The sequence below is a fragment of the Rousettus aegyptiacus genome, unplaced genomic scaffold, assembly GCF_014176215.1.
Source record: "Rousettus aegyptiacus isolate mRouAeg1 unplaced genomic scaffold, mRouAeg1.p scaffold_m13_p_7, whole genome shotgun sequence".
In the NCBI taxonomy this organism is placed as follows: Eukaryota; Metazoa; Chordata; class Mammalia; order Chiroptera; family Pteropodidae; genus Rousettus; species Rousettus aegyptiacus.
The window spans coordinates 10,268,515-10,288,482 of NW_023416310.1; the positions used below are offsets into that span (position 1 = coordinate 10,268,515).

At 39.5% G+C, this 19,968-nt stretch overlaps 1 protein-coding gene across 1 annotated transcript in view; it reads right to left on the reverse strand.

Moving 5' to 3' along the window:
- LDAH (lipid droplet associated hydrolase) overlaps nt 1–19,968 on the reverse strand; it is an 86,253-nt gene that overhangs the window by 55,319 nt on the left and 10,966 nt on the right. Inside the window, exons 3-4 of the mRNA XM_016144755.2 lie at nt 12,995–13,135; nt 3,121–3,290 (exon numbers count right to left, since the gene is read on the reverse strand). Of these exons, the coding sequence (XP_016000241.1) occupies nt 3,121–3,290; nt 12,995–13,135 (311 nt within the window). The remainder of the gene's footprint in view (nt 1–3,120; nt 3,291–12,994; nt 13,136–19,968) is intronic.

The following is a 19,968-nucleotide window of genomic DNA, read 5'->3' on the forward strand; positions in this document are numbered from 1 at the left end:
GGAGCTATGTACTTTTTCCCAACAGATATTGTGAAAACGAGCCAGAGAGAGAGAGAGAGAGAGAGAGAGAGAGAGAGAGAGAGATGGGTTCAAAACAAACATGCCGAACAACTGTTTTCAAACATACACAAGAGAAACGATACATCACAGGCAGCCTGGATGTGGAGCAAACAAAAATCCCAAGAATAGATCTGTGATTAAGTTAACAAACTGTGCTGGACTCAGAAATTACCATGTATGAAAGGAGATTTATTCGAAGTGTCGGCTCGTGAAATTACGGAGGCTGAGAAGTCCCACGATATGCCGTCTGCCCGCTGGCAAGTAGGAAAACCAGCAGTGTAATTCAGCTCAAAGCTGAAGGCCTGAGAGTCAGGGGTGCCACTGGTGCAAGTCCCAGGGCTCCAGCATTTGAGGGCAGGAGAAGGTGGCTGTCCCAGCTCAAGAAGAGAGGAAGAGTTCACCCTGACTCAGAGTTTTCGTTCTATTTGGGTCCTCAACGGATGGGGTGGTGCCGGACCACAGCGGGGAGGGCAGATGTCCTCTCCTCAGTCCACTGATTCAAACGCTCGTCTCCTCCGGAAGCATCTTCACATATACATTCAGGAGTGAATGTTTTACCAGCTAACCCGGCATCCCTTAGCCAAGTCGGTTGACACATAAAATTAACCATCACAAACAGTAATGCTATTATTGCAAATATGTAAGTACTCTTTGTTTAAATGTTTTTAAAGGTTTTTAAACATTTGGAACAACTAATAACCAAAGTTATATTTCATATCAGTACAAAATTCACTTCCTACACTGGAAATAAATTATATAGCTCTCTCTCCACGCGCGACTGTACATAGGAGAAATCCTAACTGTCGCGGTGGCGGGAAAGGCAGGCGCTTCTGACATGGCCCCCAGCGAACCTCACCTTCTAAAACTCACGCTCTAGTGTAAGCTGCTCCTCTTCAGTGGGGGCTGTGCCTAGTCATTTCCTTCTAACAAACAATACTGGAAAAGAACTGGACCGTCATTTCTCTAATTAGGTTACAGTCCACCTTCAGTGACTTCCACCTTGCCAGCAGACTCTTTCTCTGGCTCCTCTCCCACACTTGCTCCCATGAGGCAAGTCAGAAAGGCTCACAGGTCAAGGAACTGAGGGTGGTCTCCATCCAACTTCCAGTGATGAACCAAGACCCCTCAGTCCAATGACCCTTAGGGAACTGAGTCCTGCCAAAACCTACGTGAATGAGCTTGCAACCAGATGCTTCTTAATTTAAATCTTCGGATAAGAAACCTTGATTATAGTCTTATGAAAGACCCTAAGCAGAGGATCCAGCTAAGTCGTGGCCATATCCCAGAGCCAAAGAAACTGTGAGAATAAATGTGCGTTGTTTTATGCTGCTACGTTTTGAAGCAATTTGTTTCACAGCCATAGAAAATTAACAGGGTAGTTAACCTAATGACTTTCATTTCCATCATAATAGTCGCTAATACCTATAGCAAACTTTTAAGTTCTAGGCACCACTCTTAATTCTTTATATAATTCCTTAAAAAACCCTTTGAAGAACATATTATTATCTCCATTTTACAGTTGAAAAAATAGAGGAACAGGGTGACTCAATAACTTATTCAAGGTCACACTGACAAAACATGACAGCAAGTATTCGAACCTAGGTGGCCTGCTTCTAGAGCTAGGGCTCACAGCAACGGTGCCAACAGAATCACTGTGTGGCAGGGCCAGCCACTGAAGATAGTAACCTCATAACACAGTACTAGAGGAGATTCTGAAGGCATGAAAGAGATTAGAAGCCATGCAAAATGCTAAAAACAAAAATAAAGCCTACTTGCTGATTAAGATGCCTTATCCAGGCCAAAATAAATAAATAAATAAATAAATAAATAAATAAATAAATAAATAAATAAATAAAAGAGTAGAAGCGATATTATAGCGAATGGAGTGCAATCTTGAATTTATTGAATTCACACTTAAAAATGAAAAATTTATTTTTTCATACCCAATAAGAGAAAATTAGCAGTCTCTATTTGGTATTAAAAGCCATATCCAAGGAGGCCATAGCTGTACTTTTCCCAAGGGCAATTAGAGTAAAAAGTGTGCCTAGTTGGTGGAAAGGGAGACTCCGCTAGAGATATCGTTACACGGAGTGAGAAGAGCCAAACTCCTAGGACAGAAGGGTTCCATGAAGGAATCACCTCTTATCTCGCATCAGATCACCAGGTTCAGCAGCACCCCTTCATGCTCCGAGACACCCCGTCCTTACGTAAGACGGCAGCTGTCACGCCTATGGCTTAGTCTGTCTCCCGTTAGACTTCAGACTCTCGAACCTCAACGACTGTCCTCAAAATACGGCACAAGGCCTGGTATATTGCGAGTGTTTAATATATGTTTGCCAAGTGAAGAAATAATTTCTGTTCTGACTCGCATCCATTCCACGGGTTATTTCAATGGTACGTTAGTGAAAGTATGAGTTTTTGTTTTGTTTTGAAGTTTCTCGTGGTGGCTTTTTTGGGCATTTTAAACAGGTCTTTGTGTCTCCACTGTCTCTGGCACATAGTGGCACCTACTAAGTATTTGTGAGAGAGTGAATGAATGAATGTCTCAAAAAGGCTGCCAAGTTATAGAACTGATAAGAATCCATACTTATGACAAAATAGTTAGTGTTCTATGAAGACAGCTGTTTGTCTGTCAATGATGATGATGATGATGATAACTTTCCTTCCTTCTGAAAAGAGGCGTGAACATCTGCAAAATATTCTCCCAATAAAGACAGATTCTTGTCTAGGTCTTAGCTAGTGACTACTCTTAAATACTCTTTTACGAAAGATAACGAGTTACATATAACTTAAGAATTTCAAATAACACTAGACTAAGAGGTGGAAGATTCCTACCTCTTTCAGCATTATTTCATTATTTTTGAAACATTATGGACACTGCATGAACATACGGTCACACAGGCACACAGTGATCTGGATAAAGGGATGAAGGCAGCTATCGAGTATCTTCTCTCTGTTCTATTTATCAATTAAACAGGAGACAAAAGGCAAAAAAAGCGGAGGAGGCCTTGTCCAAGCGCACAACCAAGCACCTCCAGTCACGTCCTGAGGCATACTTACTGGGAGCTCGGGGGCATGCTTCAAAATCTGAAGGGAAATGTAGCAGCCTACTGAATGTCCAATGACCACCAGTTTCATTTCCTTTGGCACATGAGTTCTCAGGAAAGCTATCTTGTGTTCTATTTGACCACGGAGTCCATAGATGTCCTTAATTTCTTGAGCATTTGGATCTAAAAGCAAAAATGCGATCAGGTTTTCACTCACTAAGTGAAAGTAAATGAATTCACAGAAAAAACTATTTTGAAAATATAATAGTGACACTAGTAGCATTTAAGTCTATGATGCACTAGCTATAGTGTTGGGTGATTTAAATTATATCGACCAAAGTAGTCAATTGCTTCCTACGACTTGAATGATGGGAATACCAAATTTCTTGCCTTCATGACTCCTGCAAGGTCCTGATGGCAACTATAACAAGCTATAATGTGGCTTATTCAAAAGGTGCCCAAAGCTCACTAGAAGAAGGGACTGCTCTTCGGTTTTATCTGTACCTGTTTTTATTTCTTTTAGTGCTCGGCTCCCCTTCTGAGTCTGGATAATTCTTTGTCACCTTTCCAATTCTCAACAAGTGTCATCTCTCCCGAGATGCTGGTTTCTGACTCAGGAGGTGAGGAGTAAAGTAGCTTTCCTTTGAGTTTCCACAACATCTCATGTTTAGCTGACCCCACTACTCCTAATTTATGCCTAATGGATAATTCATGTCTTGCTTATCTCTGTCCCCCAATGCCTATATCAGCCCCCCCCCGCCAACTGAGTCAGTGAGGATGACTCCCCTACTTTTGTGACTACTGATCTCCCGGGTAAGACATGCTCTGCTCTAGTCCTTCTTCTCCGTCAGCCTAGAATTCATTCTCCATTTAAAAGGGAAGTTCAGCATAAAACAGAATTAGGAAGAGAGAGAATCTGGAAATCCGACTTTAGTAGGGCCCCCGATGACTCCAAATCCAAATATTTATTTAATGTTATTTTTAACGTTGAGTAGTTCCTACACCCCTATTCTCAGTGTACCTTCTCTGATCACTCCGCCCAGAAGGGATCACATTGTTCCCTGATACCCAAACCCAACAACACCTATAGTACTTGCAACCCAAGTTCTTTATTTTTTTACAACATACAACATGTGAAAATGTCAAAGTCTTCCTTGCACAGGGACAGCCTGGTATAGTACCAAGATCACGGGCATTGGAGACAAGATAAATCTGGGTCTAAATCCCAGCTGAGCACCTTAAGTTACTAGGAGTTGGGCAAATTCTTTAGCTTGGCTTCGGCCTCAAATATATATCAAGAAGTCTTCCCTCAAATATCCCAATATGGTTAGAGCAAAGAGAAAGAAAATGAGCTAAATATTATAAACATTTAAAACTTCACTGACACTGGAAATAAGGTCCTAAAATAGTATATTTCAGATGAATTTTAATAAAATTATCATTCAAATGATTATTCAAATGACTATTTCAGAGATAAATCTGGCTTTTACCTCTGGGGAGTGCTCAGTAGATTTTCAAGATAAATACACTACTTAGTGTTTGCTGAAGTAATGAGATTAACAGAAAATTAAAATGTACTATCTGGATATTATTTTACTAGTAAAAACTAAAAGTTAAAAGACTATATACTTAACTACATATTTTCATGCCTATTATTATTTCAATACAGTCTTAAAAACTGCTAGGAATCATTAACTTTTCATAAAATAACAGTAAAAAATTACATTCATATGGATCAAAATCAGAAGAATCTTAACATGGAAATGATTTATGTCATTCTTTCTATAGGGAAAATGTACTCCAAGTTACAATCAACTAAATACATTTGGAAAATTATCTGTTTCTAAATTGAGAACTGCTTGAGTTGATAGATGTTAATGCAATTCACCATATTCACCACATCAACATAGGTTCCTGACCATATGATACTGATGATTCCCTTTTAGAACCGGACCCTCGGACTCATCTCTGTGGAACTCACTTTACAGCTCACTTGCTGGTTCTGGAGTTTATTCCAAAAGGTACGTATAATCTGCTCCTACATAGTTCATAGAGAAATTAAGGACGATCGGTACTTCATAATTTACTTTTCATTTAGTTGTTCAATCTGATTGATCCAATTATTAAAATTTTGGTCAATTTTGGATTGAAATATTATATGTCCCTTATAGCTTCAGGACACAGGATAATCTGAGAACTATTTTCTTCCATTTCGCCTCAACTAAATTGTTAACTCTGACAGAAAACTGGCTAATTGGCCCTTGGTAATATTAAAAATACAGATATAAAATAATATATTCCCCTTGTGTTCAAGGAGTTTACAGTCTAATAGAAGGAAACAGAAATAGATAAAAACATAACTATAAAATACTGAAGTAAGAATATCTTAAGCATTTCCTTGAGGAAAGAACAGGGTTTTATTACATTACGATAGAAAGATAATGTCCCTTTGGATTCATAAAAAGTATTGTGCTTTTCTCCAAGTAACCCAAGATAAATACCTAGGAAATAGTCATTACTACATGCATGTTACTATAAATATATAACTTTACATATTTGAACGCAATCATAATGGTCTAAAATTAACGATGTATATTTAACTTTACATGCATTAAATATAAATGTATAAGTTTTGCTATATATTTCACACGAGCAGTATTTACAAGTCACCTATGACCACAGACCCATCAAGACTAAAGATTAGCACTGCATGAGCCTTGTGCTAAGACTGAGTTGGTAGATAGTAACTCTCTAAATCTCATACTAGAATTTTCTCGACTAGTAAACTTTCCCATCCTGCCCTTTTCATTCCTCCAAAGCTATATCTTAATAACTTTAAACAAACAAATTGCATGAGGAGGCTAAATGGCTAAAAATTGTGCTTCATATTTTAAAGAATGCTTTGAGCAAGACAAATATACAGTTTACTCTTTAGGTGAAGTTTCAAAGATACACAAAACAGTATCTTATGTTGTGCATCGTTATATGCAAGTAGCTGAAAATATACAAAGAGACGTAATTTACTCTGAATTCATGATAGTAGAATTGGAGACAGGACACAAAAAAGATGAAACTTTTTCTGTATTGTTTTATTTCATTTATTTTATTAACAAAAAATATACAATTACGGCAAAGTGTTAACTATCAACAGAGTAGTGAATAACAGAATCTTAGACTGTTACATAATTGTTTGCACTTTTATGGATTTTTAAACATTTTTCTAAATGAAGGAAAACGTTTTAATTAAGAATGCTTTGACATGCTGTCCTTAGCTATCCTATATCACTTCTGTAGGGAAACACCACCACTCACGTCTTCATTACTCCCAGTGGAATATGAAAGCTCCAAAGAACTTTGTCTAGGTTCATGTTAAACACCAGCAAAGCTGTGGATGAGACCTGTCCCCGGCTTCTTACTCACTTAACTCACTGACCCGAAGGTCTTCCTTCCTCCATTGTCCCCTGACATAACTAAGCTGATGTGAAAGTACACTCTCGTGATTCAGGCCTCGACGGTCCCCTGCATCCTAAGTATTTCGTCAGCTCCCTGTGTCTGGACACTATTGCGACTCTTAGCCTTCGGGGGATGCACGAAGGCTAAGAGTCGCAATAGTGTCCATCAAAGAAGCTAACTCTATAGTAAATCAAATCCAGAAAGAGTTTAGACCTTACTTCAAAGACAAATGGAAAACCTTGTAACCTCCAAACACGTTTAATAAAATAGTTTTGAATTATTATCCTCCAAACGGATGGTGAAAACAAGGTAATCACGTTAGGCTTTCCACTTGAATCAAACCAATGATGGGGCTAGAAATTTCAATGGGAAAAATATGGGGGTGCTGAGGGAGGGGAGAGAGGGAGGGAGAGAGAGAAAGAGAAAGAGAGAGAGAGACTGATTCCGCAAGGGGAACATAATTTTATAGACTTAGCGAATAATAAGAGCAAAAGACATAAAAATGTCAGGTGCAATTCTGGACACAGCTGTGATTTCATGGCTGTTTGTGGTTATAGGGAGGGGTGGAACAACCAGGCTAGAGAGGAAGGCTGAGACGAGATCAAGGCGGACAGTGAACATTGCCAAGGCATCTGGACTCCATTGTGTGAGCGGCGAAGGACGTCTTCGGATCGTGAGGGAAGGGGCAATGACCTGACCTGGTCAGCGTCCTAGGACATTGACTGCGATGCTACTCTCCCTAGTCCTGCTGTGCTTCCTACTCTACCAGAGTCTCCCAGACTCTGACAACTTAATTCTTCATTTCTTTCCTTGCTCTGCCCTTAGGTTTCGAGTCTCTTCCCACCTACTTAGAGACCTCCTTGTTTATTTCCAGAGACTGTGAGCCCCAAGACTTGACCGATTGTTCTTACCCTGGGCTTACCTATCCCTGGGCTAGTCATTCGGTGTTAACCTCCACGCCCCCTGCCAATCACGGTCCTGACAAGAGAGAAAGCTCTGCTGGGTTTTCTCTCTTTCTTTCGGTTTTGGGTACTGGATTGGGAGTGGTTTATTGTTTCTTTGGATAAGCATAACTCAAATCCATCATTAGTTGAAAAACTGTGTAACTTTTTAGATAATGTTTCATCAGCTGAAACGAAACTACTATGTTATCTTTTTCGAATAAATAACTTAAAATAGTCGATAATGAATCTGCCATCAAAGAAGCTAACTCTATAGTAAATCAAATCCAGAAAGAGTTTAGACTTCTAATTCCTCAAATTTTCTTTTCACACTTTTTTTTTTTGAATCACCTCCTTGTGACACTGGCGAACATCTGTTCTCTCAATTACATTCAATTTATGACTGTGATAATATGGTGCAATGTGAATATTATTTCCAACTGTTCATAATTTTAACATGTGCTAATATGAAGCAAAACGTGCTTTTAACATTTGATGTGTGGTTATAGCTTATGTTCCTTCTCTCAAATGATTACATATTTTTCACACCATATTTTGCACGTCAGAAAGCCTGTACTTTAGAATAATAATCTTGGATAATGAATACTCTATCTGTCCTGCCTATCTAAAGCAATCTGTTATAGCACGCATTTACGAACGTAACCTCCAATACCTAAACCAGATGAAAGTGGAACTGTTCTGGCTGAACGGGGTTGCTAGTGAGGCCCACGGCCCCTCCTGCCCTTCATAGAACTTTCGGGCTACTCGGAACACAGACGGAGAGTCACTGACCTAAAAGGCGGCATTTCTATTTCTTTGTACACCTCTGCAGCACCACACGTAATAACCTCATAGGTTGTCAATGAATCCCATAAGATGTTGAGTTACCCTTTCACCCCCTTTAGAAACCAGAGCTTCCTTAGGCCCTGTGGTGGCCCTTTGAGCTAATGCCTCTAGATGGCACTATTCTCATTAGGTAGCAAAGAACCCAGGCACTAATTACTAACTTATTAACTGAAGAGTACAAAAGTAGCCTAAGCAATAAGCACACTCAAAATAAAGTGGCCTAAGCAATAGGCGTATTCAAAATAAAGTTATAAACAACAAGATGTCAATTTAGAACGAGAATCACAGACGCTTCCCAGAAATTCAGACACACAACAGTTACCTCCTACCGGTTCTCCTCGCTGGTGTTTACGGGCGAAGATGTATGGCACCGGTTCTCAAAATGGGGGCCCAGGACCAGCAGCATCTACATCACTGGTGAGAAATGCAAATTCACAGGTCCTACTTCACACTGGCCAATCCGACCACTCAGGGCGTTGCGCCCAGTAACCTGTGTTTTAATAAATCACCCCCAGGGGATTCTGACACATGCCCAAGTCGAAGAGTCTAGAGTCTATCTTCCACTTTCACAATTGCTATTTGTGTTTTGTGCAAATGTTTGTTTTACCGAACCTGCCATTTTCTTTGGGCATATATAAAGAAGGTACTTAGAACAATAAAAATGTATCTTTTAAAATATTTCACAGCAGAGCAAGTATTTGCTATATACATTTTGTTCACTTTCAGTCACATTTGAATACAATGGTTGTCGAAATAGCTGTTTTTAATCAATGCAATAAAATCTGAATATTCAGCTTCATGTCTTTACTGCTCTTAAAACCATTCACTACTAGGTAATCAAGATTTACTTACTTTTCAGAGTATATCCTAGTTTTTAAGTGTGAAAGGCTCTCAAGTAAATTGCATCCATACAAAGCTACACACACACCACATACACGCATATTATGTAGACAGAAAAATCTATTCGCGCATTTGCGATGAGTTTCACGTACACTTCATCTACCCTGTTCCACTTATGAGTCAGAGCAGGAAAGAGGTCACGACTAGGGTATAACCTGAGACTGTGGAAGGGCTAATTTGAGTATGAGCTCATAGAGGAACTAAATCTGAAAAACTTGGTCTCATTAGCACTTCGCGCTGGCCAACTGGGAGGACCTACCAACAGTGGGATGACCTACCAACGGCACTCGAGCACTCACCGAACCGGATGTTAAAAGTGCTGGCTTCTTGTCTAGGTTCTGCCATTCACGAGCAGAGGGTCATCTAGCCCTATTGGGCCTTATTTTTTCCTTCCTCGGGTTCACAGTGGAATTCAATATAGACATTTTTAGGTCTAAGATTCTATAATTCTTTTTTCTTTAAAACTTTTTTTTTTCCAATAGTGGAATCTTTCCAATATATACAAAAGTACAAAGAACAGCATAAAAAGCCCCCATGTACCCATTATCCACTTTCTACAATTATTTTTTCTTTTTCTCCAGCTTTATTGAAGTATGACTGACAAATAAAAATTGTATGTATTTAGGTTTTACAACGTGATTGTTTTTCAAAGTGTACAATGTGATGATTTAACAAACACACACACTCTAAAACGATTACCATAATCAAGTTGATTAACGCATCCGTCACCTCACACGGTGCAGTGCCTGACATTAAGTTTTTAGTTGGCAAGGCAACCATCTCAAAAGACATCCATCTTGAATGAATATATTGCCTATTGTATGTCACGGCCACTAGCAAAATGACCAGATAAAGCACTCGGCCACCCCTGCCCGTGAAGGTCCCATTCAGAGAGACTTGGGTAACCAAGATAAGTGACTGGTTGAGTGATCCACTTCTCCCATCCTGTGCCTCAATAATATTAGGCTTTAAATTAGCCAATCAAGAGTGAACCCTTGAAACCTTCAACACCCCACCTCAACCCTAATAAAGGCGGAGCCCAGGTCTGCTCGCTTTCTCTTTATTCCTCCCCCGCCTCCATGTTCCCTCCAGAAATCGTATCAGTCTTGTTCTTCAACGTTTCCTGCTGGATTCTTGCTGAAGTACATCCTGAAATCAATAACGAGAACCACAAGAGCCAGCCCGGCCTTAAATAAGGGCCCTGGTGGGGGAAAAGTCTGCTGAGCTCCCTCGCAGTGACGTGTGCCCAGGTGAGCACTGCAGGCATTCCTAACTCCGAGCGCTACCACCTACAGGCTTGGGACCCAGAGAACACAGTTACCTTTTGTTGCTGTTGTTATGATGAGGACACTTAAGATCTACTCCCTTAAGCAAATTTCAATTACATAATACAGTATTATTAACTATAATTACCACGCTGTACATTAGATCCCTAGAACTCATTCATCTTACCACTGGAAATTTGTACCTTGGACTAACATCTTATTCCCTCACTCCTCAGCTCCCGGCAACCACAGTCCCGTAATCCAGTTCTATGAGCTGGACTTTTTTAGATTCCACATATAAGTGAGCTCATACAATAGTTGTCTTTCTGTATCTGGCTTATTTCACTTAACATAATATCCTCCAGTTCCGTTCATGTTGTTGCAAATGGCAGGATTTCCTTCCCTTGATGGCTGAATAATATTCCGCTGTATATATAGGTGAGAATTAAGAGGAGAGGTCGAGAGTGAGGAAGTTAAGATGTTCACAGTAAGATGACACATGAAGAGTCTGATCTATGGCTTCAGAAGGGAAAAGAAAAGAGAACCAAATTCTATACTACCTACAGAACCAGAGTAATTACTCTGTGTGATTTTGTTTCCTGCAATAATTACATATTGTGTCTTGACCATGTTCTAGTTAATAGCCTGAAATAGGATGTCTATAAAGACAGGAATCAGTTCTTGTCACCCACCTCTTCAAATAAAGGAATTCTTACAAATTTAGCATAGCTGCAGATGTTCGTAAGTGTGGAAAGAAATTCTACTTAGAACAGGAAATTTTCTTCTCCTGTTCACTAAGATCAAGCTTTAAGGAACCAGCTTCTAAAAACTGTCAGGTCATACTTCTGAGAATGGACCAAAAGCAGATACGAAAGAACAAACATTTAGTAACTATGTTTTAAGAGGTAACCTGTACGATTTATAAAGTTGCTCATGTGCAAATAGCGGGTGTATATGCCGACCTATGCTGTGATCAGATCTGTCACGTCGGTGAGCACGTTCCCACTCGTGATTGTTATGGACTGAATGTTTGTGTTTCCTAAAATTCTTATGTCGAAGCCCTAAGCCCGATGTCATAGTATTTGGAGATGGGGCTTTTGGGAGATCATTAAGGCGGAGGAGGTCATGAAGATGGGGTCGTCGTGATGGGATCTGTGCCCTTATAAGTAGAGACACCAGGGAGCTGGCTGGATTTCTCTGCGTCATTGAGGACACAAAGAGAAGGTGGCCGTCTGCAGGCCGGGCGGTGGGTCCTCACCAGAACCTAACCATGCTGAAACTCTGACCTTGGCCTCATAGCCTCCAGACTGTGAGAAATAATATTCCTGTTATTTAAGCTACCTATTCTATGGTTTTTGTTATGGTGGTCTGAGCTAATATAATGACAAAAAGTAAAATGTAAATTGAATTATTTTTAAATTCTAGCATGTTTTTAATTAATATTTTATTTTCAGAATGGTTGTGTATGTACAGAAGATTTGAACAGATTAGTGGAGTTCCTGTATCACCTGCCTCTTTCTCCCTACCCACCCACAGTTCCCCTTATCATCAGATGCTCAACAGTATAAGAAGATGCTCACACCATAGAGGAAGCATACCAGAAGCGGAGGCAATGAAGCCATAGCCACTGGTCTCCCACCTCAAATCAACCAAGGGGCAACTGTAGGACAAATGGCCCTTGAATGGAATGCCTACAGAGAAGTTGTATATCTACTTTTCCTCTCAATTTTTATTTTTTAGAAGGGTGAACATGCTGAAATTCTCACAAGTTATAAGCAGATGATTTGCATCTCCATGATACTACTTCCTCCATGTAAAGGCTTCTAGCAGTCTAACCCATGGGCCTTAGCTCTCTCCCCAGCTTTCGAGGTTCCTCTCGACCCGCTGTGCTTAGCAGTAGCACACCCACCGAATCTTTTCTCCTGCTACGTTGCTCCTGCTGCATGTCGCACCTCTGTACCCACCTGCACCCCTCAAATCCAAATTCTACTCAACTGTCATAACTCATCTACTCCACAGTCTTTTGAAATCCATACTGTGTTGTCTTTGTTTACTCTATAAGAACCCATATGATCAGCCGGCCTGTTTATCACTTAATCATTCTCTAAATATCAGAGCGAGAACTTCTTTTCAGTAAGAACCACGGCTAAGGACCATGGCTTTAGAGTACTTTCCCTCCACCACTCCTCTTAGTACAACCCTGGAAATGTAGTGCATGATCAATAAATATAGTTTATTACCAGTTGGTAAATAGAGAAGGCAAGTCCTAAGCAAATTGTTTGATCTGCTCAAATTTTTACAGAGTATTATCTGCAGAAGAATGAAAATGACTCTTAAAATCCTAAAATCACCAAAATGTGGCACGATGGGCTCAATGTCACAAGGAGAGGTTTCCACTGGTGTCACTCTTAACCCTAGCGGGCTTTCTAGGGACGTGGACACTCACTCACTGTAAAGGAAAACAGAGGTTGATAAGACATACCATCCAAGGTTGTAAGAGTCTTGTCTTTGGGAGCCAAAACATGCCCAGCATGAGCGATAATCCAAACTGGAAAGCGTCTGTTTACTGCAGAGTACAAAGACTTTGCAAATGGCACATAAAAGGTAGGCAAACCTGGGTTACCTAAGAAAAGAAACAAAGACCTTAGGTTAATCAAAGCAATAAACTCATATAAGATGATGCGCAGACTGGAAAGGATTTATTTCTCCTCAACAGATCTAGTAACATTTACACATACACTTCAATTTTAATATCCTATACGCCTTAAGTCTGGTAGTGATCAGGAAAATTCTGCTCCTGCTTTGTTCTCCTATTGTTTCAAATAAATTCTTCCTCCCCATTCCTCAACTTAATACATAAAACTACCAATCATAAACCAAATACTCGAGTTCTAACACCAGGAGTCATTCTCAGTTTCTTTCTGTTTTTCACATCCGGTTCACCAACAAGTCCTGTCAACTTTGTACTCAAAATACATCTCAACTTTGTCCACTTTTATTAAGTGTTTCCTACCCATTTATCGCAAGTATTTATATTGTAAACAGATGTATAGTTTGATCTTTTGGGGAAAAAAAACCACCAAGTAATACAAGTGGATTTTTCTTGTGTATATACAGAGGTATTTTTGACATGGGTTTGCTATAAACAAACAGAATGATTAAATGACCTTTTTAAAAAAAGAGTCAATTTGATATACCGTTAGGGGGAAAAGACGGTGAAATGGGGTTTTCATCTTGAGATCATCATTTGTATAATGTTTTCATAGACACTAGTCTGTTTCCATCAATATCTATTTCTCTAATCAATTTATTTCTTCACACTATGAGGTTTCCCCTCTTTGCAGTTACATGACATTATATTCCTACTCTGATGTAGCCTCTGCCATCCTTGTCAAATTTCACTGATTTCTTCTTCTTCTTCTTTTTTTTTTTTTTGAAGATTAGGAAAAGTAAGATTTATTGAAGTCCATTTCAAGAGAGGAATGGCTACACCAGAGAGGAATGTCTCACCCATTTCTTCTTCATTATCTACATCCTTTAGTTATGCAGTAAAGGGGATTAGGGCATAGACTCTGGAGTCAGACAGCCTCAGGTGAAATTCTGGCTGTGTCCCTTCCTAAGTGTGTGACCTTGGCAAATTATGTAACCTCTCCGGGCCTTGGTTTCCTTGTCCAAAATATGAGGATAATAATCATACTACCTCATATGAGAATTAAGTGGGTTAAGTGCTTAAATACTGTCTGGTACATAAGTGCTGTATAAATGTTAGCTATTCAAACTTGTGATCACTGTCTAGCCATGATGATAATAATATATGATGGCCTTATCATCCATATTTTTATTTTGTTTCTGTTGCATTCTGACCTAGTGACCACAGTTCCAAATTTCTTTCTGTGATGATGCTGGTGTCATCTTTGTTAAATAGGGTGAAAACTTCCTCCAGTGCAGGAATATGTTCTTGGCTCAGCTGAATGACCACTATGCAGCTAGAGGAGAAAGAAGGCAGGAGGCTGTATCCGCACAGAGGCTGTCCCATCTGTGGTGGGTGCAGATGACCATATTTGTATTTAAATCTTCAGTAAATGTGGAATGTTTTTGAGTATAAGGTACAAAGCAGCAATCTGATTTCTTTCCAAGTGATTAGCCAACTGCTCCACATTCATTTATTATATAATCCGTTCTTTTTGCATTAATTTGAAAGGTCTTCTGATTCAATACTGAATTCTTGCATTAGCTCACTAATTCTGATTTTTTCCCTTCTCCTCTGCCAGCACCACATCGTCTTGACTACTATATTGTGTTTTTAACTGGTAGGGCAAATACCTTCTCTTTACTTTTTTCCCTAAATTTTCTAGGCAGGTCTCATTAGCTTTAGAATTGTTTTTACCAGTTTCAATTTTTAAAAATCTATTTGGAATTCAGAGTGAAATTTCATCTCATTTATACATTGATTTAGAAAGATTTGATATTTTTTACATTACTGAGTATAACTTTCTTAGAATGTATTATGCTTCATATTCAAATGCTTTGTCTCTCAGCAAACTTCCATAGTTTTCTTCACATAGCTAGAAAACAGTAACAGTCAACATTTTAAGTCCTGTAACTTATTACATGCCAGGCAGTATTTATGTGCTTTACATATATTAACTCATTTAGTCCTCGCATGAGGTAGTACTATTATTTCCATTTTACGGATGAAGAAACTGAAATATGGAGAGGTTAAGTAATTTGCCCAAGGCGATAACAGATGATAAGTGCTCAATAAATATTGGATGACTGAAAGAATATACAAAAGAAAATAATGATAGTAATTTAAAAAAGAACATGAATTACCTGGTCTAAGACTGTTTGCATATCTGGTTTTAGCTGATCTTAAAACAGCTCCATAAAGCAGTCGGCATTATCATTAGGGATAATGAATGGACGGCCACTTGTAGGTGTTGAATAAAATGGCAGCTATTGTTATTATAATTATTATATTTTTAATTTTTTCTTGAATTTGACATGTAACATGCTGTAAGTTTAAGGTGTGCAACATACTAAAACTGGTCTAACATTAAGGAGAATCCAAAGGTAACAATTACATAATTGAGATACAATAGTTACAATGACAGGCTATATAACCAATGAGTACCAGATAATGGAACTGCTATAAAATCAAATTTTCTCTATACCTCTGGGTTTAAGTCTGAGTCCCTCCCTTAACGACTATAAAATCTTAAACCACTTAAGCATTCTGATTTACTACTCTGTGACCATCAAGTCAACGATAAAGCCAACTACTCCACGTTCATTCATTCTAGTCAGTACTCACGGCTTCTGTTGCACAGTCTTCTAGTTATCAATTATATATCGACCACTTCTATGAGCAAGTCACCGCGTTAGGCACAAAGTAGAAAAGGATCTTTTTGCAATCTATATTCTAGTAGGAGAATATATATATATCCCGAAGTAAATAATTCAAGAATGTGATAACTTCTATGAAGGAAATTAATAGTATGTGACAGAGAAGGAAAGAGATTGGCTGGCTTGAAAAAAATGTCTGTGGAGGTGGCATTTAGCTAAGACCCAAAAAGATGAGAAGAAATCAACTTTGTAAAGATTTGAGGGAAGAGCATACTAGGATGGGAGGCGAACAGGTATACAGGCCCTCAACCAAGAAAGAGCTTGGCTCCTGAAGAAAAAGAGGCGTCCACAATAGGCAGTAACAGGGATTTCCAACTTGTAACAGAGACAGAAGTGGAAAACGTAATGCAAAGTGTTTAAATGTCATTGCATACTTCATCGCTTAAATATTATGGCTTATGTTACACTTTATGAACCATGAACTGAACTTCCTGGCTAGGAAACCACAAAGAAAATTTGTGGGTCTTGTTTATACAACTAAAATCACATATATATGAATATAACTCCAGGTGTGGGAATGTTTGAAGACGTTCCAATACAGTATTGCAAGTAAAACATTTTATGAAAGGATATCAAAATACATTGTAAACACGTTTGAACATATGCACCGTAAAACACCCAAGAAATGTATCACAGAGGCTGTCGTGATCATCTCTAGACCCCGATTGCCAACAAACTCTTAACTACTCAACATTGCAACTGTACATGTGTGCCTTCCAATTAATCTTGTAGGGGACACAAACGTCCATATATCGAGGGAATGTGGCATAGCATATGGAAGGTGTCATGGGGACAGAACTTTGGGCTTGTCCATGGAGCCCTGTTTGCTCGACCTCTAATCACTGTGCTTACAACACAAGACATATCACATGGCTCTATTATCCCCTTATGACCACCCGAGAATTACAGTGACTAAATATGTTCTATAGTGAGTTCTCAAATTGCTTCCCTTTGCTCATTTCACTACTTAAAGAATTTCCAAGGATACTGCTACTTTGCGAAAATTCTACAACAAAGTCTTACTGGGAAAAATGAAGCTAATTAAAAGTTCCTCAATCTGTGGGTTCCAATAAATCACTCCTGATTATCGTTATAATTTAAAAGTGATGAATTAATCGTGCTAGCTGCTAAAGCAAAGTGATTTGAAACAAAATGCTATGTCGGCCTATCAGAGATGGACTGAACATGATGTCTACAGTGGTGTAACAATCCTTGAAACCCTGTCATCTTAATTTTTCCCACAGTATAACTAGACTAGGCCCTGAAAGAAAATACAATTCTGAATCTCAGAAATGAGCGTGAACGCCAAGAAAAAGGGCCAAGGGCAGCAATGAGAATAGAAGAGCAAACCTGAAGAACACTAGGACACTGAACGTGATCTGAAAATGTCAAAGCATAAACGACAAATGTTTTAAGCTTCCCTTTCTCCAAATCGTAAACCTCACGGTGGCCTCTCTCTTCCTTTCAAGCCTCTGCAATAGAGACCTCACTATATTCTCTAACGCCTCACATACCTCGGTGAGAGCAAGGACTTTGGCAACACAGTTTCCCTACCAGACAGAGCAGAAATGAGTGAGTGAACGCCTCTGATGGGAAGTCGAGGGAGCTGTGTGCTCCACTTAACTAGCTCATCTTACTACCACCACCTTCTCAGCTCTAAGACAAGCCTTTTACTTCCATCTATCAACTTTTTAGTCATTCTTACACATTCCCTGAAAACCTTTACCCTTAAATGACTCTTTCGCTTGCCATTCAATGAGTTAGGAGATTTCAAAATCTGGGTGGAATGACTGAGCCAACACCTTTGTCTCATATTTGACTAATTCAGAAAGCCACACCCCAAATTTGTGGTATGCATATCACAATCCCCTTGGGCTTGTTAAACAGGTTGCCCCACCCCCAGAGTTTCCTGTTCAGAAGTTCTGGGATGGGGTCCAAGGACTTGCATTTCTAACAAGTTCTCAGATAACACTGTTGGTCCCGACACCAACTTTAAGAACCATAGGTCTAGATCTTTTCATTACCCAGAAACGGTTAACATCCAAAGCATCCGAACTCTCACAGCTCTTCTCCAGCTCAGTCTTCTGCCCGTTGAAATCTCACTCCCAAAACACTTGCTATTCGATCACAGTGCTGTTCAAAACCTATCTATCTCCTTGCTTTTTGGTTGAAAATTCCTTTCATCCTGCATATCTGCTATTCTCAATGCCGATCACTTTCCTCAAGGCCCCAATCTAGACCCTCTGCCGTCCTTACTCTCAACAGATCACCGTAACTCTTAATTAACAGAGAAAACAGAGGTCAAGGGGCAGAACTACATCATTCCCTCTGACACAACTTCGCTCTTCTCCGTTTCGGATAAGAGCCTCACCTCTTCCCTTCTGGCCTCAGAAAGATCTCCCTTCTCCAGTCTAAGATAATGTTCCTACGTAATTTCTCAATCCTGTACTCTGCCATGGCCTCCAAATCTTTGCTCCATCAAATAGCACTTGTCACGCCTATAATTTCAAACTCCTTCTCACTACCCGCAGAGCATGTGTATTTTTAATTCCTGTAGATACCAACAGAGCGCTTTCCAAATAGACTGTTACGGTGTGGCTGAAGATTGGAAATTTATTTCCAGAAGAGGCTAAACCAAAGAGAGATTTTGGATCAGGAATCAGCCCAACTGAGAACAGAAGCACTGTAGTGAGAAGGGGTTGGATTAAGTGTTACGAAATGCTGAGACCCTCAACCTCCCTTCCCTTGTTCAGCTCAAATCTTAGCAGACGGCCTTCCATACTCAGGATACTGGAAGGTGCGTTCCTGGGAAACCTGAAAAGTCCAAGAAACAGCTACAGATACTGAAAACTGAAAATACTCCAATGAAATGCTGGGTCTCTGCCCAACCACTCTAAGCTAGAATACTGAGGATATCCAACCCTCCTGTTTTTCCCCAGGATGATGGTGGTTTTAGTACCAAAAGTCATGTGTCCAGGATGGAGAGTCACCCTAGGCACACCTGCTGATAAGCCCCACCTCTGAACACAAAGGTTCTAATCAGTTTTTTGGGTCTTGCTCTTGAAAATGAAAGGGCAGTCAAGGATTAGCAAACATTTGAAGAAAAACGAACACGAATGCAAACAAACAGAAAAAGGAAGAACACAGAAAAAACTCTAACAAATGTAAGAAGCCAAAGAAAATGAAAATACATGCATGAAACAGAAGGCTATTAACCAGGAAAAGAGAGAACAGAACTCTTAGAATGAATTGACGTATGTGAGTTTCCGGTCCACTTAAATCCGAAGACAATGCATGAGAAAACCACCATACCAAGGTTTTCCGCTGAAAAATTTCAGAATCTCAGAATAAAGAAAAATCTAACATTTTTTTGGTGGCGGTGGTGGTGGGGTTGGGGGGGCGGGGACGGGAGCTTTGCATACAAAAGATCAAAAACCAGAATGATATCGAGACTTCTCTGAACCCTGAAAAGCAATAGAAATGCCCTCCACATTCAAAGGAAACATTATCTCCAACCTGGAAGTCTAAGAATTTTCTGGCATGCTAGATCTTTAAAAGATTATGTCCCATGAACCCTTCTCAGGAAACTACTAGAAGATGTTCTCCATGAAATATAAGGGAATAAACCAAGACAGAAGAAAATATGGGATCCACAAAGAGGGGATTCGAGGCAGAGAAGAGTGAAAGGGACGGCCAGGACGGCCAGCGCAGCGGCCTGGAGAGCTGTCAGCGCAGACTGGGGGCGAAGGACAGCGAGTTCCAGGGAGGGAGGGCACCAAGGAAAAACCCAAAGCTGATTACCTGGACGTACTGGGAGGATTTTTTTCTCCTCTAGAGAATAATTTTAAGATAAATTAGTGATTAAAATGGAAAAGTAAACAAATAAGAGATAATCCTTAACCCAAAGAAAACAAATAAAAATATACAAGAAATGTAATCATGATACTCCACATAGGCTCAGCTACATAAAATATAATATGATGCATACTGACAGTTTCATTTTTAATCTGTAAGGCTGATGTATATATGTTCAATTCACTTATAATTTAA